The following is a 26,557-nucleotide window of genomic DNA, read 5'->3' as shown; positions in this document are numbered from 1 at the left end:
TTAATTATTTCCAGTGGATCCAAAACCTCCTGAACCCCTTTCAGTGTCATCTAAAACTTGAACTTCCTCTATTTCTGGGTAAAATATACGTTCACAAATGAGCTGTGCAATTCCATCACCCTTTTTGACTTCGAACTTCTCTTTGCCAAAATTAAACAGTACAACACCAACATTTCGTCTATAATCTTCATCTATGACACCAGCTCCTACATCTATGAAGTGTTTCGCAGCCAAGCCAGAACGTGGAGCTACTCTCCCATAGCACCCATTAGGAAGAGCTATCTGAATGTCTGTTTTCACAAGAGCTTTCTCCATAGGTGGTACTGTGTATTCACAGGCACTGTATAGGTCATAGCCCGCGGCGCGCTCGGACCCCTTGGTCGGAGCGGTGGCGTGCTCCGAAAGCCGGACAAAGCGGAGCCGCATGCCGCCCTCCTCCGCAGGCCGGGCCCATTTGCTGGGGGAGATGACTTGTGCCTCTTGAGAGCAGGGCAGGGCAGAATGGGAGCACAAAGGGAGCAGGCGGAACAAGAGACAGCAGGATGAGCGTAGCGCACCCCAGCTAGCACCATTGATGTAAGAAAAGAAAGGTACATTCTCAGGAGTTAGTCCTTTGTATTATCAAAAGGTTTCCAGTTTTGTTCAAGGCTGTAATTCAGGGCCAGTTAATTCCCATAACTAATATCCTTTTATCCACTGCAAATACATAATCTGTCAAAGACATTTAGGCTTGTTTTTTCTCTAGGTTTCTCCAGGTTTTCCTAACATCATTCATTCTATGTTTCATAGGAGCATCTTCCCCCCAAACGCTTTGGTAAGCCCAAAGCTTTAAGGTTGGTGTGGCAGGGAAAGCATTGATCTCGGATTCAGGAGTTGAGTTTTCTAGTCCTGTGTGCCACGAACTGTGTGACTTCAGACAAGTAAATCCCTCTTTTAGGGGGTTAGTTTCCTCTAATGTCAAATGGGTGGGAAGGCCCTAAACTAAACTAAGGACCAACTTCATGACTAAAACCTAAGACTTGAGGGAAGGCTGTCCGGGCCTAGTCTTCACCTCAAACCCATCTAGCCCACTCCAGACCCCAAGACACCCTTTCCCACCAACTCAGGGCCGCTGGCTTCGGGCGAAGCTGTTAGACGTTAACGCCTCACCCCGCAACGGGCGGGGCCGAGGCCCGCAGCTTCCGGCGTCGAAAGGCGACGCGGCGCGTGGCGCTCCCTTCGCCCCGCCCGCTCCCCCCCGCCCTCCACGGGCAGGTTCTCCTGCCAGCCCGCCGCGCGCGCGGCCGCTGTCCGGCGCCGTTGAGGGGCTTCCTAGCCCCAGCAGTGAATGCTGGGAAGCCCCGAAGCATCTCCGCTGTGGCAAAGAGAAATGTTCGGAGTGGGGGAGGGGGAGAGGGAGAGGGAGAAAACAAATCCGAACATTTTATGCTAATCAGTTCGCGCCTCCTTTATAGAGATTGGTCAGGGTTTTACTCTAGAAGCCAATCATTTCAGAAGAAGGGTGAGCCAATCGAGACTCCTCGCATTCATTGGCTGGGAGACTGAGTCGCAAGGAGAGAGTTTAAACGGAGAGTATCCGGGATTGTTTTCCCCCGCCGTGCGGTGCGTGTCCCGGAAGTGACGCAGGCTTTGGCCGGGAGGCTGCCCTGCCCCCGCTTCCTTTCACCCTGTCGCTACCTGTAGGTAGTTGTGGCCGCCGTGCCCAGAGGGAGGCGGCGGCAGCAGTAGCGGCGAATGATGCCTGGGAAACTCCTCTGGGGGGACATTATGGAGCTGGAGGCACCTTTGGAGGAGACCGAGAGCCAGAGGAAGGAGAGGCAAAAGGTGCGCTGAGGACGGGCCGCGCCTCCTTTTGGGCTGCGCCGGCTTGGGCGGGGAGGGGAGTCTACCTGATGGCCTGTCACAACCGGGCCGGAGCATCCGAGGGCCTCTCCTCGCGCCACCCTCGTCCCTGGGAGGTCGCTCCGGGACCATTACTACCTCCACACCCCTAACCTGGAGAAGGGCAGCACTGAGCTTGGGCCCGGCCTCTCGTGGTCCCCGTCCTTCCTGTCGGCGCCTACGAGATGGGCAGACTCAAGTTCTCATCGCGGAATCTGTTCTTTCTGTCCTCTTCTTAAGCAGCGAGGCCTGTCATTTGGTTCTGGTTGGCCGTCTTAGAAGATGATTAAGAAAAACGATTGCCTTGAATATGTGTAACTTCTCCGTCATTCTGTCCTGTATGCGAGAATCTTGGGGAAAGCGATCTTAGATTTACAAACCTCGATAACGGGTCAGTAGAGGATTGAGGAAAAGTGTCACAGCGAAAATTGCCAGGATTTGGCTGTGATGGAGATCGCGTGGGTTGTATTAGTAATAGCCTTTTATGTTAGTATTTTCATTCAATTCACAAATGTTTATGGAGCCTAATTTATGCCAGACTCTTTGCTGGGCACCAGGAAGGTCCTTGCTCTCAAGGAACCTGTTAGAAGAGTTGTAGAGACTTCCTGCCCCATCCCTCAAAAGAAGAAAGAGAGAGAAAAGAAAACAGAGCTTGGAGGGTAAGGAAGCAGTGTTTGAAGGCTGACATTTGACAAAAGAATGAAAATATTCTCTGTAGTCCCAGAGAGCAGAACCTACCCTTCTGACCTTATCACCAAGGTAAACTTGCCATTCTAGCCAAGCAGTTATTATTTTTTATTGTGGTAAAATACACATACTATAAAATTTACCATTTTAACCATTTTAAAGTATACATTTTTGTAGCATTAAGTACACTCACATTGGTCTGCAGACATCATATTCATTCATCTCCAGAACTTTTCATTCTCCCAGACTGAAGCTCTGTGCCCATTAAACACCAACTCCTCGGTTGCCCTCTCTCTCCAGCCCCTGGCAACTACCATTCTCCTTTCTGTCTCTATGAATTTGACTACTGAAGATAACTCATGTAAGTGGAATCACCAAGCAGTTATTTTAAGTTTTGCTCATTCTAAAATACTTGTCCCTCCTTCTGCATCCATATCCTATCCATCTGTCAGGTTTAGTTTATGTCTTTTATAACCACTCCAGTGTACACATACAGTAATCTCATTCCCCCTTGAAGTCTTGTTCGAGTGCTATCTTTATCATTTGATTGGCATTTATTATGCCCTTCCTTGTAAAGTTAGCTCATTCTTCCTGAGTATATCTTTCCCAAGTATTTCCCAAAGATCCTTGAGGGAAATGACCATATCTTTGTCCATGCTTGCATTTCACTATATCCTTGTGAATTAGTGGCTTTCACATTGTAGTTTCTCCAGAGGTACTTGTTGATTTTCCTTTAATTATGAAAGATAACTAAAGATTTGGAAACAGATTGGAGTACCAACTAATAGAAATAGACATTCAAATAGTGGTCTGGCATCCAGATGAAGGTAACTGGTTTTGGATGTGTTAAGATATGGAGCTGGGCCTTAGGTTCTCAGAACTGGAGTGCAGGTTAGGAAGGAAGCCTGGAAGTGTATGTTGAAGCCATGAAAATGGTATGAAAGTGTACATAGAGAACAGAGACTTAAAGAGCATCCACAGAAGGAGAAGGGAGAGGAGACATTGAAGAAGATAGAGGTAACAGGGTAAGGAGGGAATGTAGTGTGTTGTGGAAGCCAAGAAGATGGAGAGTGTCGAGCACTGTGGATCTGATGTGGAACAATGTATTTCATCACCTTGAGTATTGCTGGGCTTGAACCTAGAGGTCTCATTTTATCTTGCTTCATCTCCCTGAAGTGCAGGCCCAGGAGCAATTCAAACCCTGAGGCTTGCTCTATAAATAATCTTGTTTTTCTATAGAAGAATCTAGTGGTTTGGGGAGATGTGGGATAGTTCAGTTAACTAAAGATCAAATGATGTAACATATAACTCTATAACTTATATTAATGTAAAACTCTAATGTTTACAAAGCATTTTCAAATATTCAGTTTTCATAGCAACTCTTATTTCATGAATGAGAAAATTGTATGTGAAAGTATTCTGTAGAAACTGTGTAAATCATGGTGAAAATTTTGGTGCTGGTTGTTTTTACCAAGACTAGTCACTACCATCTAATTTATTTTGAACATTTCCATCTAATTTATTTGGAACATTTGACCAAGTAATTTTGAAGTGCTAAATTTCCAAATCATTTCTTGCTGTCTGCAAATATTAAAACAAAAGTTGGCATTTCAAAACTAAAGTTGCAGAAAGCCACCCCCTCCCCCCTTTTTAAAGTTCTATTAACTAAATTTGTAAAACTTTAAAAAATTTTCTGGGATTACTAATATAGTTATCCTTCCATAGGAGTATAACAATTGGGCTTTTCTTTAACCTGTTTATCAAAGTTCAGGGGGGAAGCATGATGTGAAAAGAGCATGGGTTTTCAAGTCAAACAGGGCTTGATTTCTAGCACTTTCACTTGCAAGAAATCCCATATGTGGGTCTTTGGCAAGTTACTTATCTCTAAGAACTTGTTTCCTCGTCTGTAAAATGGCAAAGGTGATACAGGTTCGCTATCCCTTATCCAAAATCCTTGGGGCTAGATATGTTGTCGAATTCAAAATTCTGGGGTTTTTAAAAGGGTAACACCCTAGTAGGGTTTGGGGCCCCGAACCTATAATCAAACACCTTAATGTTAAATGTGAATATTCATACTAAGTGGAATAAATAAAGATTACAGATTGTCTCACATTAGTTGAAATCAAATTTTACCACAAAATGAGTTCAGGTCAGGTAAGGTTTTGTCTCCAAATAAATTACAAAAAAACTTTCGGTTTTCAGAGCTTTATGGATATTGGAATTTCGGATAAGGGATTATGGACCTGTACTTCCCTTATAGGGTTGTTATGAAGATTTAAACAAGATAAGCCGAAAACATATTACACAATGCTGGGTAGGTACTCAGTAAATATTAATTTTTTTCTTGGAGATATTAGAAGTTTTTGATTGTTTTTTAATTTATAAATCTTGAGTTCTCATTCTTTTACTGAAAAGAAGCTATTTCAGTTTCCCTTAAATGTTATAATGGGATTAAAGAGGGACTAGAGGCCAGGTCTTAAGAGTGCAAGATTTGGGCTGAGAAAGAAAGCAATAGGTAAAGCTTAGGCTTGGCATTAGCAACCAGTCTGGATTTCTACCAGGTACCTTTTCAAGATTACTGTAGATTGAGCTTTGCTGGTTGGGGGAGTCATACTCTAACTTCTCTAGAGTCTTAAAAGCAAAGCAAACCTTGTGACCCTCTTGTCACCCTCTTGTCACTGCTTCTTTGTTTTTCCACAGAGTGATAGAAGGAAGTCAAGGCACCATTATGACTCAGATGAGAAATCAGAAACAAGAGAAAATGGTGTTGCAGATGACCTGGATGCTCCCAAACCCAAAAAAACTAAAATGAAAGAGAAACTAAATGGTGACACTGAGGAAGGATGTAATAGACTTTCAGATGAATTTTCTAAATCTCGTAAGTCAAGAAGAAAAGATCTGTCAAATGGAGATATTGATGAATATGAAAAAAGATCAAAGCGAGTGTCATCCTTAGATAGTTCTACTCATAAATCAAGTGAAAATAAACTAGAAGAGGTATGGATACTTTTTGTTTTGCATTTGACATTATCCTTGAAATACAGGATAATTTGATTCTTTAAGACTAACTAGAATTGATTCTACAGTATTTCCTGCTTACTGTCCAATACTCTCAGTTGGACTGGGGAGTCTATACAGCTGAAACCTGAGCCTTTTCCCCTTTGTCTCTTGTTTCTTTCATTATATTGCCTTTTTCTTGGTGAAGAGATTGGTGCGGGGGGGACTTGGTCAAGTTTAAACCTTGCCTGTACATTTGGGTTCCTAAATAGATTTTCCAAATGCTTATTGATGATCACTTACTTGCATTTCTTATGGTTATTTCAGCCCTCATCATTACTCATGAATTAAGTTCTGACTTTCTGAAACGGGGTACATAAAGGCCTCTTGACTTTGTATATTTTGCCTTCTGTTTCTTGTGCTTCTGTAACAATAGCAACTTTCAATGATTTTTAGGTCTTACTGTAACTCAATCTTAAAGCTGTTTGCTTTTTTAAAACAGAAATGAAACATATGAAAATGATCTGAAGAAATTTGTTCTCCTGAATATTAATTTTTTGGAAGGTATAGAAAACATGCTTAGTATAGAATCTTCATTCCTGGACTCATTACTTTTGCCAGTATCTGTTAGAGTAGGTATATTCTTGCACAGAATTTACTCAATTTGTTCTTGCACTTTTTTTTTTTTTCCCCCCCCGGTACGCGGGCCTCTCACTGTTGTGGCCTCTCCTGTTGCAGAGCACAGGCTCCGGACGCGCAGGCTCAGTGGCCATGGCTCACGGGCCTAGCTGCTCCGCAGCATGTGGGATCTTCCCGGACCGGGGCACGAACCCGTGTCCCCTGCATCGGCAGGCGGACTCTCAACCTCTGCGCCACCAGAGAAGCCCTGTTTTTGCACTTTTCCTCTAGCAGAATTCATAGGTTTATCTGGGCATTACAAATTGTCATTAAATTACTCAGCTCTTAAACAAAAAAGAACTTTAATATTCTTAATAACTCTTGGTATTTAATAATCTTTACATTTAAAGAATCTGATAGTTGCTGTTAATTTAAATACATTTGAGCTTAATGTGTAATCTTTGGGGAGCTTTGAGAAAAAATGTTGAATCCTTGCTTTACAATATGGTGTTTTTTTATTTGTGAGTTTGCTATTTGTCAGGAAGCATATATGTTAGAGAGTTGTTCTAAATAAGGCCCTACAAATCTGTATTGCTGAGCAGCAGAGTGTACTTCTTGCTCTGTTGGGATTTTGCCAGCTATAGTGCTCTGTATTGTAATAAGCTTAACTGTTTATTATTTTGTTTAGATTATGTTAGGGTTCAGGAGTTCTACTTCTAGGAATTTATCCTCCTAAGGAGATTATCACGAGGTGTACAGAGATGTATGAATCAGTATCTTATCACAGTGATGTTGGTAATAGCGAAAAATTTAAACATCCTAAATGTCTGATAGTAGGCAGTTGGTTTGATAAAATATGCTATACCTATGTAATAGAATGCATTGATCTTAAAGGGCATAGATATGTTAGAAAGGTATTCAGTCTATCTTACTAAATGAAAAAAATGATTACAAAGGAGTATATACATATGTTTTTATTTCATTTAAAAATGTATATGTACATAGAGGAGTGTGTGTTTCAAATGTGTCTTTAGCTGATTGGATTGTAGATAATTTTACAATTTCTTTCTTTTAATATGGTTTCTAAAATTTCTGCAATGAAAATGTGTACTTTTCTAATAAAATTTTTTTCTTTAATCTTAAAAAGATAACATACAGGTTTGCTTAAATGGATTAAATTTGAATTTGATGTTATGTCTTTTATCTGGTTCTTAGTTTGAAACTTGTTATGGTGTGTGGTTTTGGAACTACCTTCTTTAAACAACCAGTAATAAAGTTTTTAAGTAGATATATTGTCTTTGTTCTATATATGCATTGACTAGTACACAAAGTTTTCAATAGATGTTAAATGACAATGTCATGCTGACCTCTATATACGTTTGAGAAATTTTCAAGCTTACAGGAACTTTTCCTTGTATTAATGACATAAAAAATGCTTTTTAGATTCATAGAACAACTTATTTAACTTTTAGTTTTAGAAACAATTTACTTTCCTCATTGCTTAGCTTCTTTTGGGGCGGTTTTATAGGCTTGTGTTAATCTTCATAATTAATATTATCTATATCTGTGAATATGATTTAGATTATTGAATACCTCTTTCATAATACATTCAGTCAAGTGGAATTATATTTTGATCTATGTAGTAAATGTATTTCTAAAGAGTTTTATGTGTGAATTAATCATTTTTAAATGTATTATGGGAAAGTGTATTAAGCTTGTTATTTGAAGAGACAGTTTTGAAATTAAAAGAATTTGCCACTAATTTATCTTGTAAGTTAATCTATACAGTTTTTGCAAATACTAACTAAAGTTGGTTTGTTAGTTCATTTAGTAGAGCTAAAAGCAGTAAATGAGTGAAAGATTCTAAATACCTGGTCGGATATGAACTATATCAGTTAGGCCTTTGATTTCATTTTGACAGACACTAACACGTGAACAGAAAGAAGGAGCCTTCTCCAATTTCCCTATTTCTGAAGAGACTATAAAGCTTCTGAAAGGTACAATGAATTTTTTTTTAATTTATTTTATTTATTTTTGTCTGCGTTGGGTCTTCATTGCTACACGCCGGCTTTCTCTAGTGCAGTGAGCGGGCTTCTCATTGCAATGGCTTCTCTTGTTGCGGAGTACAGGCTCTAGGCGCGCAGGATTCAGTAGTTGTAGCTCACGGGCTCTAGAGCTCAGGCTCAGTAGTTGTGGCGCACGGGCTTAGTTGCTCCGCGGCATGTGGGATCTTCCCGGACCAGGGCTCGAACCTGTGTCCTCTGTACTGACAGGTGGATTCTTAACCACTGTGCCGCCAGGGAAGCCCCGGTACAATGAATTTTAATGGATATGCAATTGAAAATCTAAAACTAGATTTTAGAAAACTCTTGTGCCTTTTCTGACCAAAAGGAGAATATACAAAGCATAGAGAAATAGCATTTTTCATTGCAGTTATTTCTACATCATTTTTTTGGTATTCGGTTCGGTTTTTAACTTTAAAGAATTATATGTATTTGTCAAAAGATCAGGCCAATTTTTTTTTTTAATAAATAAATTTATTTATTTATTTTTGGCTGTGTTGGATCTTCGTTGATGCGTGTGGGTGTGCCAGCTTCTCATTGCGGTGGCTTCTCTTGTTGCAGAGCACGGGCTCTAGGTGTGTGGGCTTCAGTGGTTGTGGCTTGTGGGCTCTAGAGTGCAGGCTCCATAGTTGTGGCGCACAGGCTTAGTTGCTCCGCGGCATGTGGGATCTTCCTGGACCAGGGCTCGAACCCGTGTCCCCTGCATTGGCAGGCAGATTCTTAACCACTGTGCCACCAGGGAAGTCCCTCAGACCAATATTTAAATAATTCCTCTTTGGGGTAGGAATAAATGTAAATGTTGTTAGGTGATGTATCTTTAGGCACATGTTGATGAATCAGGAATGTTATTTTCAAATAAATGTAGTTTTTCCTATTGCTGGTCTTAAGTAAATATTTCAATGAAATCTCATTTTACAGGTCGAGGGGTAACATATCTCTTTCCTATTCAAGTTAAGACTTTTGGTCCTGTATATGAAGGAAAAGATTTAATTGCTCAAGCACGGACAGGAACAGGAAAGACATTCTCTTTTGCCATCCCCTTGATTGAAAGACTCCAAAGAAATCAAGAGACAATTAAAAAAAGCCGCTCACCAAAGGTAACCATTATAGGGAGTAAAAGGTTTAAACATTACTCTAATGGAAAGAGAAAGAAAGAGTATACTGGTCTTGGGAATGCCCTGGTGGTCCAGTGGTTAGGACTTGGCGCTTTCACTGCCGTGACCCGGATTCAGTCTCCAAGCAGGGATTGAATCTGGGAACTAAGATCCTGCAAGCTGCACAGCGTGACCAAAAAAACAAACAAACAAACCACAATATACTGGTCTTAAGTTCAAGTACCCCAAAGATAGAAAAGTTAGTCAGTCCTGGGGCATAAAGTAAAAATTTGGGTCCTAAAGCAAAAATTTGATTTTTAAGATAAATCTCAAATAAAGCTAAAGTGAGTTACTGCGTATGAATGTAATGTGTATGGATCCATAGATGTCTTTGATAACTGTATATTATGAAGCCAGCATATCTGATTTTAGGAGTATTTACAGTTAGTATATTTAGTGACCTTTTTCTTCTCTTTTTTCAATTCTGACCTTTGCTTTTAAACAGTAATTTTGCTGAAGTGGTATTTATTTGCTCATTCAGTAAATAATATTTATTTTACTGATTGACTTTAAGAGTATTGTAGAAATGATACTGCTACTCCCTGTGTTGTTGGAGTACTGGAGATCTGTCTTAATTTATCAGTAGTAAAGAACAGAGAGGACCTAGTGAAATTTTAGCCTAAAATTTGACCCTTTTAGAACCTATGTTCACTTTCAGGTTCATAAACGTGAAGAAGAAAAGAATCAGTATTGGAACTTCCCTGGCAGTCCAGTGGTTAAGACTCCACACTTCCACTGCAGCAGGCACGGGTTCCATCCCTGGTTGTGGAACTAAGATCCTGCATGCCGCACAGCGCGGCCAAGAAAAGGAATCAGTATCAAAATTTGAACAGATATGTGGCTAAAAGTAATTTGTTCTTTGAGACTTCTAAATATTATTACAGTGTGAAAGTAAATTCACATATATGAATGTAATTAAATAACAGTGGTCTTGGAACAGGACAAATCTTTTTTTAGAGAGTTCTGTTTCTTAGGTGAAATTAGGAAGTCTGAAAGTAATAGAAATAGGACACAGTCCCAACACTGCATTTAAAAAGCTTTTATGCTAGAAGGACATTACTGGAGATTCCAGCTCCACCACTTCTAGCTACTTGATCTTGGGCAAGACTCAACTTCTCTAAGACTCATGCTCCTCATTTGTAAAACTGGGAAAATAATGCCACCTCATTGGGTTTTTGTGAGGATCAAATTAAATAATTCGTGTAAAGCACTATTGTTGTTTGCAGAATTATAATCGGCATTGTACATAGAAAGTTTATGGCTACTTTTTGTTAAATCTGCACTTTCTAAATATCAAAAAAAGAGAAATAGAGGTAAATCAATTTTTGTATAACCTGTTTGAAACATGAGTTTTATTTGCTTAATAAGGGGCTTTGCCCCTTTTTCGGTAAGTCTCCTGGGATCCTGTGTAGAAGAAGCTGCTCTCATTAAACACCAAACAGTTAAGTCCACTCTCTGGTACTAGCTACAGATTCGGTTTCATATTCTACTTAACAAATAAATTGAAATATTTCTTTTTAAAAAATGGCACATATTGGGCATTCATTCATTCACTCATTCAACAAATATTTTTTGAGTATCTATTCTGTGCCAGGCACTGTTTGAAGTTCAGGGAATATATTGAATAATATGACATAAATAACAGTACTGACATAAATAATAAATAGTACTGACATAAATCCCTGTCTTCATGGAGCTTACATTTTAGTGGGTGAGACAATGAGCAAATCAGTAGAATATAAATATTTTATATGGTGTAAGTGCTAAGGAGAAACAGTTAAGCACAGTTGGGAGGATATGAAAAGAGGGTTAGAAACCTCACTGAGAAAGTGACTTTTGAAAGGGGACCTTAAGGAAGTAAGGGAGGATATAATAAACATAAGCTGTTCTTGTTATTTGTGCTCTGTCTTTAAATACTATGACATTAATGATGAGATTCCTAGTTTTAAATGCACCTTAAAAAATAGTCTTCTCAGTTTGAACTTAGAGGTCTACAGAAACTTACCTTTTGGTTTTTTAAACCTTTTGCTTAGGTACTTGTTTTGGCTCCTACAAGGGAACTGGCAAACCAAGTAGCCAAAGACTTCAAAGATATAACTAGGAAACTCAGTGTGGCGTGTTTTTATGGTGGAACATCATATCAAAGCCAAAGTGAGTAAACATGTCTGATGGTAGCACAAAGATCTATTTGCTACTCAAATCTAAAATCTACATTTGAATTTTTACATATTATTGACATTTCTCTCCTCTCACAGTTAATCATATTCGAAATGGTATTGACATCTTGGTTGGGACCCCTGGTCGTATCAAAGATCATCTGCAGAGCGGCCGATTAGATCTTTCTAAACTGCGCCATGTTGTGCTTGATGAAGTGGATCAAATGTTAGATTTAGGTTTTGCTGAACAAGTTGAAGATATTATCCATGAATCCTACAAAACTGGTATATCCTAATTCAAAATAAGCACATTAGCAATTCTTTTCTTATCTAAAAGCTTATGAATTTTTTATTTTATGATTTTTAATACATTGTCCCCAGTGTTCTAACAAAACTAAAGGTATTTGGTATCTGTTTTCTTCCTGAACAAGAAAGTACAATAGCATACTTTAACCATTTTCTTAGCTTTCTTTGCTTTCTTCCATGTATTATTTTATAGTAAGTAGTTTTACTAACTCATTTTACTGATTTCTTTGCTCATTGTTATTTCTTAAATTCTCATCTTCCTTCTAGGTTCAGTTTTCTTCATATTGATATTTTCCCTCAGTTTTGAAAGTAGAAAGTTTTGATAATTGCAGTAAAGTTTATATGTTCAAAATTCACCCCAAGTTTTGAATTTTTCATTATTTCTTTGAAGTTTGGGGGGATTTTTAAGAGCTGACTACATTGTGGGATATTAAGAAATTAAGAAAGCATTTGAATTCTTTTTGTTTATTTAAGATTCTGAAGACAATCCTCAGACTTTACTTTTTTCTGCAACTTGCCCACAGTGGGTATACAAAGTTGCAAAAAAATACATGAAATCCAGATATGAACAGGTTGACCTTGTTGGGAAAATGACTCAAAAGGCTGCAACTACTGTGGAAGTAAGTAGCTTTCCAGTGTGATAGATTTTAGCTTTTAGTTGATATTTTGAAATTTGTTGAAGTTAAACTTATGTTTTGGGTACCAGTTCAGGCCAAATATCTCTTTTTTGCCCTTAGTCAATAAGATACCTATGTATTTCTATAGTTTGAGACTCAGGAGCAGAGTAAAATAAATAGGGGGAAGAAAGTTTGTGAACAGGCAAGTCCTAACAGGAGATATACAGGCATCCATAGAGACAGACTTAAAGTATGTAGAATGTGAAAAACGAAGTAATTCATCCCAATTTGCTGGTGTTGGGATAATTTGTTAAAGCTTAGGTGGAAAAAAGATCCTCATTTCATACCGTATACCAAAAATATTCCCAAAGATTTAAAAAAATTAAGCCATAAAATAATTTACAGCAGATTGTAGGTCAACAGTTATTTGATTTGAGGAAAGGGAAGGCTTTTCTAAACATAAAGACAGAAGAAAGCACCATAAAGGAAAAGGTTTATAATTTTGACTCCATGAAAATTTAAACCTATAGTATTTTTTTTAAAAAAAGAATTAAAGGTAATATTTGCATTATTTTGACAGGTATGTACCATATATGTCACTTTTACATTTGACAGATGTACATATATGTGTATGTAAATAAAAATAGTCCAGGTGAACAAGAGTATAATCTATAAATACAATGTAATGGTTAAAAAGAATGAATTTGACTCATAAAAAACAGATTATAAAATGATAAGTACTGAATCATACTATTTTAAAAAATACACAAATAATCCTAAATGGATTTTTAGGTATTTATGTACAAAGTTAGGTGGGAAGGATAAACATCAAACTAATAATGATGTTTACTTCTGGGAAAGAGGACTTTTATAGTATGGGATGGTCAAAGGAAGCTTTTTGTATATTTTGTAATGGGTGAAAGTTTTACATTAAGAACATAAAATGTATCAGTGAAGAAAAGTTTATTAATGGGACTTCCTTGGTAGTCCGGTGGGTAAGACTGTGCACTCCCAATGCAGGGGGCTTGGGTTCGACCCCTGGTTGGGGAACTAGATCCTGCATGCATGCAGCAACTAAGAACCCGCATGCCGCAACGAAGATCCCGCATGCCGCAACTAAGACCTAGTGCAGCCAAAATAAATTAAAAAAAGAAAAGAGAAAAGTTTATTAAGGACACTTTCAAACATGTACAAAAGTTGAATAGTACAAAGTATCTGATGTACCCATCACCAGGCTTTAACACTGATCTTTTCTATACCCCCATACATTCTTTAATCCTTACATTTGAAGCAGTCCAGTCATCATTTCATTTTTGTATAATTATATATTTTTTTAAAAGAATAAGCCCTCTTTAAAAACAAACAAAAAACCACAAAGTTACCATCATAGTAAAAAAACCCAATTTTTTAATATCTTTAAATATCTAGTGTTCACATTACCCTAGTTGTCTTTTTTTTGTAAATAGGTTGTTTGAATATGGATTCAAGTAAGATCCTTATATTGCTACTAATTTATATGTCTTAAGTCTTTTTTTATCCATGTGTTGAACGTTTATTCACCATCATTTTTTTTAATTGAAATATAGTTGACGTACACTATTTTGTTAGTTTCAGGTGTACTGCATAATGATTTGATATTTGCATATATTGTGAAACGATCACCACAATAAGTCTAATAACCATCTGTTCCCATACAAAGTTGTTGCAATTTTTTTTTTTTTTTTTTTCGGTACACGGGCCTCTCACCGTTGTGGCCTCTCCCATTGCGGAGCACAGGCTCTGGACGCGCAGGCTCAGCGGCCACGGCTCACGGGCCCAGCTGCTCTGTGGCATGTGGGATCTTCCCGGACCGGGGCACGAACCCGTGTCCCCTGCATCAGCAGGCGGACTTTCAACCACTGCGCCACCAGGGAAGCCCCTGCTGCAATATTTTTGACCGTATTCCTTATGCTGTATATTGCATCCCCCTGGCTAGAAGTTTGTACCTGTCAATCCCCTTTACCTGTTTCGGGTCCCCATCTCCCCCGCCTGCACTTTGGCAACCACCATTTTGTGCTCTGTATCTGTGTGTCTGTTTTCATTTTGTTTTGTTTTGTTTTTTAGGATTCCACATATAAGTGAGATCATACAGTATTTGTCTCTCTGTCTGACTTACTTTCTAGATACATCCATGTAGTCGAAAATGGCAAGGTTTCATTTTCTTATTGATGACTGAGTAATATTCCATTGTATGTATACTCCACATCTTCTTTATCCATTCCTCTGTTAAATCCTTTAAAATACAGGTCCCTCTGTCCCTTTTTTCTTTGCAATTTTTTATTGAAAAGAACTGATCATTTGTCTTACAAGTTTCCCATAGTCTCAGTTTTGCTGATTTGCAGCCCTGTGGTGTTAGTTAACATGTTCCTCTGCTTTCATTTTCCTTTGAGTTGATGGTAGATTGTGAGGCTTGATCAGATTCAGGATCTTTTTTATTTTTATTTTTGAGAGGTAGGGAGGAAGAAGCAAGACTTTGACATACCTGGTACAAATGATTCTTAGTTTCTTCTTTGTGCTTATCTCTATTTTCCCTGTGTTATGTAATTAATTGTTTTAAACAATGTTACTGAGATATAATATGTTAAAATGCACAGACTTAAAATGTTACAGTATATTTTTTCCCCAACATTTTATCATGAAGGTTTCAAACAGGCTGAAAAGTTGAGAGAATTTTACAGTGAACACGCATATACCCACCAGCTAGATTCTGCCATTAATATTTTGCTATATTTGCTTTATTGCATATCTTCTCATCCCTATATCCATCTTATTTTTTTATTTATTTCAAATTGCAGAAGTAAGTATAATTCCCCATAAGTATTTTAGTTTGCATATCTTTAGCTAGAGTTCAATATTTACAATTTTTTTATTGACGTAAAGTTCACATAACTAAAATTAACCACTTTGAAGTGTACCATTCAGTGTCATTTAGTACATTCACAGTGTTATACAACCATTGCTTCTATCTACTTCAAAACGCTCCATTACCCGAAAAGGAAATCCTATAACTATTAAGCATTTACTCCCTATTCCCCCCTTCTCCTAGCCCCTGGCAACCATCAATCTGCTTTCTGTCTCGATGGATTTACCTCTTCTCGTTATTTCATATAAATGTAATCATTACAACATGTGGCTTTTTTGTGTTGGGCTTCTTTTGTGTAGCATAATGTTTTCAAGGTTCATCCACCTAATATTTACAATTTTTGAGATAAGATTTACACACAACAGAATGCAAAATTTTAAGTGTACACTTGCTTCGTTTTGACAAATTCATACACCTGTGTAACCCAAACCCCTATCAAAACAAAGAATATTACCATGATCCCAGAAAGTTCGCCCGTGCCCCTGCCCAGTCCCCGTTCAGAGGCAACTACTGTTCTGCTTTTTTTCCATCATAGATTATAGATTAGTTTTGCCTGTTTTAGAGCTTCAGACAAATGGAATCATATTGTGTATACTATTTTTCTGTAAGGCTTCATTCACCCAGCATATGTTTTGAGATTCATCTATATTGTTGCATGGATCAGTAGTTGGTTCCTTTTAATCACTGAACAGTATTCCACTGTATAAGTACACTACAATTTGCTTATCCTTTCACCTACTGATTGCTGTTTTCAAATGGGGTTGGGGAGAATCGTTGTCTTATTGTCTTCCAGGAAGGCCAGTTCTTGAACAAATAGAAAAAACAATGTACAAGAGAAATCTTTTTCAGTAATTTTAATGAAGCAGATATTTGATATTTTCTTTCTTCAAAGCATCTGGCCATCCAGTGCCACTGGTCTCAGAGGCCAGCAGTTATTGGAGATGTCCTTCAAGTCTACAGTGGGTCTGAAGGGAGGGCTATTATCTTCTGTGAGACCAAAAAGAATGTAACTGAAATGGCCATGAATCCACACATAAAACAGGTAAGTCTTTTTTCATGCTTTCTCTAATTGAGATTATAGGTATGAATCACTGAGCAAAAAAAAAATCATGTCCTTTGTGGACTAGGTTTGATAGTCATTCTTGGAATTGAGTCTCATTCAGAAAGAATTTATAGCCAGCCTCTCATGATCTGTTAAGTCAGGATAGAATTCTGTCCGTTTTCATCAGAAGTTTTCTTAAAACTTTGCAAATGTGATCTTGAAAATACAAAGAGTGAAACAAAATGAGTTTCTATGGGTAAGAGTGGGTAATATTTTAGAGTTGGGTATAAAAAGAATCGCAAATATTTATTGAATGAATGGATCAGAACACTAAATCCATGTGTTTTTTGCTGTTAACTTTTTATAGTAGAAAATTTCAAACTTCTACAAGACATACACAGAAGTTGACAGTGCAATGATGTGTTCGTTTTCCAGCTGCAACAATTATCTTATTTCATCCAAATGCCCACTCATTTCTTGCTTCTGAAATTATTCTGAAGCAAACCGTAGATAACATGTTATTATGGCCATAAATATTTGGGTACGTATCTCTAATGGAAAAGCATTATTATTGTTTTTTTAAATTTATCCTTTTGGTTGCACCATGTGGCATGTGGGATCTTGGTTCCCCAGCCAGGGTTCGAACCCGTGCCCCCCTGTAGTGGAAGCGCGGGGTCTTAACCACTGGACTGCCAGGGAAGGCCAGGAAAGGGTTATTTTTTTAAAAACTCATAATACGGGCTTCCCTGGTGGCGCAGTGGTTGGGAACCTGCCTGCCAGTGCAGGGTACAAGGGTTCAAGCCCTGGTTCGGGAAGATCCCACATGCCGCAGAGCAACTAAGCCTGTGCGCCACAGCTGCTGAGCCTGCGCTCTAGAGTCCGCGAGCCACAGCTGCTGGGCCTGCGTGCCACAGATACTGAGGCCCGTGCATCTAGAGGCAATGCTCCACAACGGGAGAGTCCACTGCAGTGAGAGGCCCGCGCACCGCAGCAAAGAGTAGCCCCGCTTGCCACAACTAGAGAAAGCCCACGCACAGCAACGAAGACCCAATGCAACCAAAAGTGAATAATAAATAAATTAAACAAACAAAAACACTCACAATACTGTTATGACATCTAAAAAATTAATAGTAATTAATATCTTCAAATATAAATTAGTCTTCAGATTCTCAGTTGCCTCATACATGCTCTGTTTTCTGTAGTTTGTTATTTGGAACCTGGATCCAAATAAGAGTCGTTTTTTTTTTAATTAATTAATTTTTTTTGACTGTGTTGGGTCTTCGTTGCTGTGTGCAGTCTTTAGTTGCGGCGAGCGGGGGCTACTCTTCATTGCGGTGTGCGGGCTTCTCATTGTGGTGGCTTCTCTTGTTGTGGAGCACAGACTCTAGGCGTGTGCTCTTCAGTAGCTGTGGCATGCGGGCTCAGTAGCTGTGGCACACGGGTCAGTAGTTGTGGCTTGCAGGCTCTAGAGCGCAGTCTCAGTAGTTGTGGCGCACGGGCTTAGTTGCTCCGTGGCACGTGGGATCTTCCCGGATCAGGGCTCGAACTCGTGTCCCCTGCATTGGCAGGTGGATTCTTAATCACTGAGCCACCAGGGAAGCCCCAAATAAGAGTCTTGTGTTGTGTGATTTCATTAAGTCTCTTCAATATATGGATTCTTCCATCTGTTTTTTTCTTGTAGTTCTTTTTATTATTGTTTAAGAAACCAAGTTTTCATAATCTAGAGTATTGCTTCCCTGTGATATCATTTAACATGCTCTTCTGTTTTCTGTATTTCCTATAAATTCAGGTTGGTTTGTTTGTGGCAAAATTATTTCATAGGCAGTGGTGCACTTCCATCAGGAGGTATATAATGTGTAGTTCTTTCTCTTTTTGTCATGTTAACATTCATTGATAATAACACCCTTGGTCCTTGTGTCAATGTCTCTCCAGTTTTTTGTTGTTGTCTGTCACTTGTTATCTAGAAGATTCCCAAGGAAGGGCTCATGGAAACAATATTCACTATTGATAATAGCTTGTTTGTAACTTTATACCTTAAAAATAATTTTGGATGGATATAACATTCTTGGTTCACATTTTCTTTCCTTCAGTATATTAAATATGTTTTTCCATTGAAATAAAGCATACTATAATAAAAAGTCTGATGCCAGTCTGATTTTTTTTTCCACCTTATAAGTGATTTGTTTTTTTGCCTGAATACAAAAGCTTTTTTCCTTTTTCTTTAAAAATCAGTAGTTTTACTAGAATATATTTTGGTGTTGTTCTTCTGAGTACACAGTGTACACAATTTGTAGTTTCAAATATATGTATTTTTTAATTGCAGCAAAATTTTCTTGAATCCTAATTTATTGATATTTGGTTTGTCTGATTGCTTTGGTTTTTCTCTTTAGGGACTCTTGTTATATGTATGTTGGCTCTTTTTTCCTCTATCCTTTGTCTCTTTATCTCAGATCTTTTTTATCTTTTTCTTTATTTCAGTTTTCAAAATTTTCAAAATTAAGGCATCATCTGTTGTGTTTAATCAGTCTTGTATTTCTTCCAATATATTCTTCATTTATGAAAAGTCTTTGTCTTTTGTTTCTACTTCTTTTTTTTTTTTTAAATAAATTTATTTATTTATTTTTGGCTGCATTGAGTCTTCGTTGCTGAGTGCGGGCTTTCTCTAGTTGTGGCGAGCAAGGGGTACTCTTCGTTGCGGTGTGCAGATTGCAGTGTCTTCTCTTGTTGCGGAGCACGGTCTCTAGGTACGCGGGCTTCAGTTGTTGTGGCTCGCGGACTCTAGAGCGCAGGCTCAGTAGTTGTGGCGCACGGGCTTAGTTGCTCCGCGGCATGTGGAATCTTCCCGGACCAGGGCTTGAACCCGTGTCCCCTGCGTTGGCAGGCGGACCCCCAACCACTGCGCCACCAGGGAAGCCCTGCCTCTCTTATTTTTGATAGTGTTTAAGGTACAGTCTACAAATTATATCTCAATAAAGCTGTTAGAAGAAATAAAGGTCTCCCACTTTCTGAGCTCTGGTTGATTTTCCCCTCACTTTTATCTGGGTCATCTCTTTCCTTTGTTTCTGGGATCCCTGGCATCCTCAGTTTGGATTCTGGGTCCAATAATTCCTCCTCAATGTGGGGGCACTTTGTCCTGGCAAGGGATCATTGGTTTGTTAGTTTTGAAGGTTCATGTGGGCCCAGGATGTTCCAGCCTCTTTCACACCTTACCTCTGTCTCACAGTTACCCTTGAATGTGCAGAAATTCTCCCAGTTTCAGCTGACTTTCTCAAATTGGCCCATTATACTTTCCAGGGAGTATCTGTTCTTAGGACTAGCAAGTCCCCCCCTCCCCTTCACCCCTAATACATACAGGTTTTGTCCCTACCTGCTCATATTTTGGAAACCATGAAAATACCTTGTCACTAAGTTTTGTCATAGATCTTTGTGGATTTTTTATTTTGTCATCCTAGTTGCCCTGTTTTATTTATTTATTTTTAGTTTTGGCTGGGTTGGGTCTTTGTTGCTGCTGCGCGTGGACTTTCTCTAGTTGCGGCGAGTGGGGGCTACTCTTCATTGAGGTGTGCAGGCTTCTCATTGCAGTGGCTTCTCGTTGCAGACCACAGGCTCTAGGCGCACGGGCTTCCATAGTTGTGTCATGTGGACTCAGTAGTTGTGGCTTGTGGGCTCTAGAGTGCAGGCTCAGTAGTTGTGGCTCACAGGCTTACTTGCTCTGCGGCATGTGGGATCTTCCCAGACCAGAGCTCCAACCGTGTCCCCTGCCTTGGCAGGCAGATGCTTAACAACTGCGCCACCAGGGAAGTCCTGCCCTGTTTGTTTTTATGTGAGAACTGGAGATTCAAAGACAGTGCAGCCACAATCTTCTCCAGTATCATTTTAACTAATTGTGTAACTTTAGCTTTGTATCCAGTAAAAACAGAGAGTCTAAATAGTGAAAGAATGTTTAAGAGTAGTTAATTTACCTTTCCTTTCTTTGCTTTAGAACACTCAGCAGCAGCTGTCTTGTAGAGCTGTTGTTTTTTTCTTTTTTGTTTGTTTGTTTTTATAAATTTATTTATTCATTTATTTAATTTTTAGCTACATTGGTCCTTCGCTGCTGCACGCGGGTTTTCTCTAGTTGCTGAGAGCGGGGGCTACTCTTCGTTGTGGTGCGCGGGCTTCTCATTGCAGTGGCTTCTCTCGTTGTGGAGCACAGGATCTAGGCGCATGGGCTTTAGTAGTTGTGGCACACGGGCTTCAGTAGTTGTGGCTCGTGGGCTCTAGAGCACAGGCTGAGTAGTTGTGGTGCAGGGGCTTAGCTGCTCCACAGCATGTGGGATCTTCCTGGACCAGGGCTCGAACCTGTGTCCCTCGCATTGGCAGGTGGATTCTTACCCACTTCAGCACCAAGGAAGTCCCTTACTTGTACTTTAAATATTGGCATTCCTCACAGTTCTAACCTCTGTAATTGTTTCTTCTCACTTAACATATTCTTTCTGAGCATAGTGATTAGTTGCAGTTTGGAGTCTGACGGATCAAGATTTTTTTTTCTTTTAACTTTTTTTTTTTTTTTTTTAATATTTATCTATTTATTTGGCTGCACCGGGTCTTACTTGTGGCACGCAGGATCTTTTTTAGTTGTAGCATGTGAACTCTTAGTTGCAGCATGCGGGATCTAGTTCCCCGACCAGGGATCAAACCGGAGCCCCCTGCATTGGGAGTATGGAGTCTTAGCCACTGGACCACCAGGGGAGTTCCCAGATCTGGATTTAAATCCTAGTTGTGTTACTTACGAGCTGTATAACCTTGGGCAAATAACTTCCTATTTCAGTGCCCCTGTTTCCTTTTTAAAAAGTGGTATTAGGGACTTCCCTGGTAGTCCAGTGGTAAAGAATTCGCCTTCCAGTGCAGGGGACACAGGTTCCATCCCTGGTCAGGGAACTAAGATCACACATGCTGTGGGGCAGCTAAGCCCGCGTGCCTCAATTACTGAGCTCACATTGCCTCAACTAGAGAGCCCGCACACCGCAAACTACAGAGCCCACGCGCTCTGGAACCCACGTGCCACGGCTAGAGAAGAGAAAAACCTGCATGCCACAACTAGAGAGAAGCCCGTGTGCCGCAACGAAAGATCCCGCCTGCTGTAACTAAGACCTGACATAGCCATAAATTAATTAATAATAAATCTTTTTTAAAAAGTGGTATTAAAAATTTTTTCATACTTTTAAGACTTAAATTATCATTTAAAGTATTTAGTATAGTGCTTTTATAATAAGCAGTCAATAAGTGTAGAAATATAGAAGTACAGAGATGTGTATAGATAAATATATCTATCTAATCACTCCTGTGGTTCCAGTCATTGTGTATATGCTGATGATGTCCAAATCTTTTTCCAGGTTAGCTCTGTCTCCAGAATCTAGACTTGAGTTTATCATACTGGCCACAGACACCCCAACCCATTGTCTACCTAAAATTGAGTTTATTCTTTTATATGCTTATACCCACTGTCTCCAGCATTCCCTGTTGTTGAATGATACCCATAGTTCAAGCCAGAAATCTACATATCACCCTTGACTTCTCTTCCTTCCTTTTGCCATCCAGGTAACTACAAAGTATTTTAAGATTCTATTTCCTATGGTTTAAAGTGGTCCATTTCTTCCCTACTTCTGTTGCAGAAGCTCAAAATCTGGGAGTCATATATATGGTTCTTTCCCTTATACCTCATTTCTACTCCCTTCACCAAGTCCTCTCAATTTCATATACTAGTATTTATTTTTTTCTTTTTTCTTTTTTTTGGCTGTGTTGGGTCTTTGTTGCTGTGCACAGGCTTTCTCTAGTTGCGGCGAGCAGGGGCTACTCTTTGTGGTGGTGTGCGGGCTTCTCATTGCGGTGGCTTCTCTTGTTGTGGAGCATGGGCTCTAGGCGCGCAGGCTTCAGTAGTTGCGGCACGTGGGCTCAGTAGTTGTGGCGCATGGGCTCTAGGGCACGTGGGCTTCAGTAGTTGTGCACGGACTTAGTTGCTCTGCAGCATGTGGGATCTTCCTGGACCAGGGATCGAACCTGTGTCCCCTGCATTGCCAGGTGGATTCTTAACCTCTGCGCCACCAGGGAAGTCCCTGCTAATAGTTCTTGAATTCATTTACTGCTTAGCCCCTACTTATCTTTCCAGCCTCATCTTATCACACTTTCCCCTTATTTCTGCACTCTCACCATACCTGCTATTTTTCCTGTCACCACAGGGCTCTTGAACTTGTAGTCTGTCTTGCCTAGCAGCTCCCATCCTTCAGATATCAGTCCAGAGTACTTTTCTGTAAATTCTTCCTTGCCCCAAACTAGGTCAGGTTGTCCTCTTCTAAACGCCCTTTGCCTCTTAGACCCATGCATCTTGAGTTACACTTGTTGGCTAAATTTATTTGTGTGCCTAATTACTTGATTAATGCCCATTTCCTCGACCAGAGTATCAAGACGATGAGGACAGAGAAAGTTTTAATTTTTGTTTGCCATTTTATCCCTAGTACCTGATGTGTAGATTACCACATATTTGTTAAATGAATAAATGGTCATTGCCACTGCCTTGATGAGGCCACTGATATCTCTCCTGAATTTCTACAACAGTCTGCTATCTTGAGTCTCCCTAGCTTTTGCCTTGCCCTTGTCTAATAAATTCTATACATTGTAGCCAGAATATTCCTTATAGAATACAAATATGTTCATGAAAATTTTCTGCTTACAATTATTCAGTTGTTCCATATTGTCCTCAGGATAAAATTCATATTCCTTTTCAGTCTCATCTCTCACCACTTTTCCTTTTAACTCTGTGCTTCAGCAATACTCAAATATTTGTAGTTCGCCAGAAACATTAATTATGTGTGATATTTCTTCTTTCTGGAACTCCCTAACCTCCTCCTTTTTTTTTTTTTTAACCTGGCTACTAGTTCCTTATTATCTGTCAGGTCTCAGCTTCAGTGCTGCCTTCCCTTCAAACTAGATTGAGTTAGGTTCCCCTCTTAGGTATTTCTATAGCACCCTACACCTTCTTATAGCACATATCATACTGTATTGAAAATACTTGTCAACTTGTCTGTCCCAGGGTCGTTTCTTTATGATTGTTCCAGAACCTGGCATAGTACCTGGAGCATAGCAAGTGCTCAGTGAATTCACTCATGAATGCATTATGCTTAGATGCTGCAGTTTAGATACTGTTGGAGTTATATAATTGTTACAAACTTTTAACTTTTAATAGTGGCTAAGAATACTAGGAAATTTATTTGTAATACTAGGAAATTATTTGCAGCATACATGGAAGATCAACCCAGTATAAATTGGTTCAGCTTCACTGAAAATTACAGAAATGTAAATTAGAACAACATTGGGAAATCATTTTTGCCTATTAGGTTTACAAGGATTATAATGATTCATAGTTTACAGGTGGGCGGTGTATATATATATATATATATATATATATATATATGGGGTAAGATGAAATAAACACTCATAGAATGTTGAAGAGTAAATGGGCATAATTTATTCTTTTTAAATTGAAGAATAGTTGATTTACAATATTGTGTTAATTTCTGCTGTACAGCAAAGTGACTCAGTTATACATGTTCTTTTTTATATTTTCCATTTTGGTTTATCCCGGGACATTGAATATAGTTCCCTGTGCTATACAGTAGGACCTTTTTGTCCATCCATTCTATATGAGATAGTTTGCATCTACTAACCCCAACCTCCCAATCCATCCCTCCCCCACCTCCCCTTCCCCTTGGCCACCACAAGTCTGTTCTTTATGTCTGTGAGTCTGGATTTTGTTTGTTTATTTACAACTTCTTTTTATAATATAGTTTTAATTTAATAGCAATAACTATTAAAATGTTAAATGTTCATAATTTTTGACCCAGAAATTCAACTTCTAGGTATGTAACCTACTGAAATATACTAAGGGGTCTGCAGTTGTAAGTACAAGGTTATTCGTTGTAGCATTGTTTCTGAAGATGAAAGTTTGGATCCTACCCAAATCAGTAGGGTACTGCTAAAATAAATGATACTGGGAATTCCCTGGCAGTCCAATGGTTAGGACTTGGCACTTTCACTGCCAGGGCCCAGGTTCAATCCCTGGTCAGGGAACTAAGATCCTGCAAGCTGTGTGGCATGGCCAAAAAAAAGATACTGCAGCCATATGAAGAAATCATGTATAATTTAAAAAAATTAAGTAGATGTATATCTATAGATGAAGAAGAATGGCTAAGATATAAAAGATTTATAAAGCAGGTTGTAAAACAGTACATATATAGTAAAACCCCATTTTTATAGGTGAATACATAAAATTGTATGCTAGGATTTGTGAGGGGTCTGTGTGTCCGTATGTATTTAAAAAATAATATGCGGGGCTTCCCTGGCGCAGTGGTTGAGTGTCCGCCTGCCGATGCAGGGGACACGGGTTCGTGCCCCGGTCCGGGAAGATCCCACATGCCGCGGAGCGGCTAGGCCCGTGAGCCATGGCCTCTGAGCCTGCGCGTCCGGAGCCTGTGCTCCGCAACGGGAGAGGCCACAACAGTGAGAGGCCCGCGTACCGCAAAAAAAAAAAAAAAAATATGCGGAGGAATATTCACCAAACTGTTAGCAGTTAATTAGTAGGAGGCTGATATTAAGGGAAGCTTTTGCATTTTATGTTAAATGTTTTTCTGTAACGTTTGAGTTTTTAAAAACAATAAGCATGTATTTTTATAATTATCAGAAGGTAAGATTTAAAAACAACAGCAACAGAAAAGAGCACAGACTGTATGGTGTCTGGTGCTATGAATTGCAAATATGTGCTATACACTTATTTTTCCTTTTTTTTTTTTTTTTCAAATAGAATGCCCAGTGTTTACATGGCGATATCGCACAGTCACAAAGAGAAATTACACTGAAAGGCTTCAGAGAGGGTAGTTTTAAAGTTTTGGTGGCAACCAATGTGGCTGCCCGTGGTTTGGACATTCCTGAGGTTGACCTGGTGATTCAGAGTTCACCTCCACAGGTAGGAAATAAGATTTTCCCCCCCCAGTTTTATTGAAAAATAATAGACATACATCACTGTATAAGTTTAAGCCGTACAACATGATGGTTTGATTTACATATGTTGTGAATTGATTGCCACAATAGCTTCAGCTAACATCCATCTTCTCATGTAGGTATAAAAGAAGGAAAGAAAAAAAAAGTGTTCTCTCTTTGTGAGGAGAACTCTTGTGCTTTACTCTCTTCACAACTTTCCTATACTATATCATATAGCAGTGTTAACTATAGTCATCATGTTGTACATTACACCCATAGTACTTATTGTTCAACTGGAAGTTTGTATCTTTTGACCACCTTCCTTCATTTCCCTCCCCCCATCCTCTGCTTCTGGTAGCCACAAGTCTGATCTCTGTTTCTATTTCAAAAGTATTCAACTTTTTTATTCATTCATCTGTTGATGGACACTTAAGTTGTTTTCATGTCTTGACTATTGTAAATAATGCTGCTGTGAACATGGGGGTGCAGATATCTTTTTGAATTAAGTGTTTTTGTTTCCTTTGGATATATACGCAGAAGTGGAATTGCTGGATCCTGTGGTAGTTCTATTTTTAATTTTTTGAGGATCCTCCATACTGTTTTCCATAGTGACTGTACCAATTTACAGTCCCACCAACAGTGCACAAAGTTATCTTTTCTCCACTTCCACAGCAGCATTTGTTGTCTTTTGTCTTCTTGGTGATGACAGTTCTAACAGGAATACGGTGATACCTCATTGTGTTTTTAATTTTCAAGGAAATGAGATTTGATTTGGAGAAAATAAGAACAGCTATATAAATTGCTGTTTTATTTTTAAGACATTGCTTATATATGAAAAATATGTTATCTTTTCTTGCTCTTAGCCATTTTTTGTTAGTGTGATGTTAAATTGATCAGAATCTGGTGCCTTTGCAAATTATTAACCTCTTTATTTGGATTTGAGGCATGGAATCATGCAAGAGAATTATAAAAAGTTGCCATGTAAAGAACCCTGGGATGGAGTGGATAAAAAGTTTTTAAATCCTATACCCTTTATTGCAGATGGGATGTTTCAACATCCCCCTTTGGGATATTGAAAAGAGCAACAGTATTGAAATAAAAATGTTATTATTGATAGTAGTA

At 39.0% G+C, this 26,557-nt stretch overlaps 2 protein-coding genes across 3 annotated transcripts in view; one reads left to right on the top strand and one right to left on the bottom strand.

The window, feature by feature from the left end:
• On the bottom strand, positions 1–494 carry LOC115856483 (deoxyuridine 5'-triphosphate nucleotidohydrolase, mitochondrial). The gene has a single exon (XM_030862831.3). The coding sequence runs from the start codon at positions 424–426 to the stop codon at positions 1–3; it is 426 nt and encodes a 141-aa protein (XP_030718691.1). The 5' UTR covers positions 427–494.
• A 1,137-nt stretch (positions 495–1,631) lies between these two features.
• The window catches only part of DDX50 (DExD-box helicase 50), a 32,512-nt gene continuing 7,586 nt past the window's right edge, over positions 1,632–26,557 (top strand). The window contains exons 1-9 of one of the 2 annotated variants that reach the window (XM_030862422.2): positions 1,632–1,824; positions 5,269–5,565; positions 8,105–8,180; positions 9,165–9,343; positions 11,434–11,551; positions 11,656–11,841; positions 12,337–12,482; positions 16,274–16,423; positions 25,260–25,421. In XM_030862422.2, coding sequence (XP_030718282.2) covers positions 1,735–1,824; positions 5,269–5,565; positions 8,105–8,180; positions 9,165–9,343; positions 11,434–11,551; positions 11,656–11,841; positions 12,337–12,482; positions 16,274–16,423; positions 25,260–25,421 — 1,404 coding nt within the window. In that variant the 5' untranslated portion in view covers positions 1,632–1,734. The remainder of the gene's footprint in view (positions 1,825–5,268; positions 5,566–8,104; positions 8,181–9,164; positions 9,344–11,433; positions 11,552–11,655; positions 11,842–12,336; positions 12,483–16,273; positions 16,424–25,259; positions 25,422–26,557) is intronic. The other variant, XM_070043860.1, reaches the window with a different exon arrangement.

This window comes from Globicephala melas, chromosome 16 (genome assembly GCF_963455315.2).
Source record: "Globicephala melas chromosome 16, mGloMel1.2, whole genome shotgun sequence".
Lineage (NCBI taxonomy): Eukaryota > Metazoa > Chordata > Mammalia > Artiodactyla > Delphinidae > Globicephala > Globicephala melas.
The sequence above is the reverse complement of the archived record's forward strand: the minus strand, read 5'-3'. Positions and strand labels throughout refer to the sequence as shown.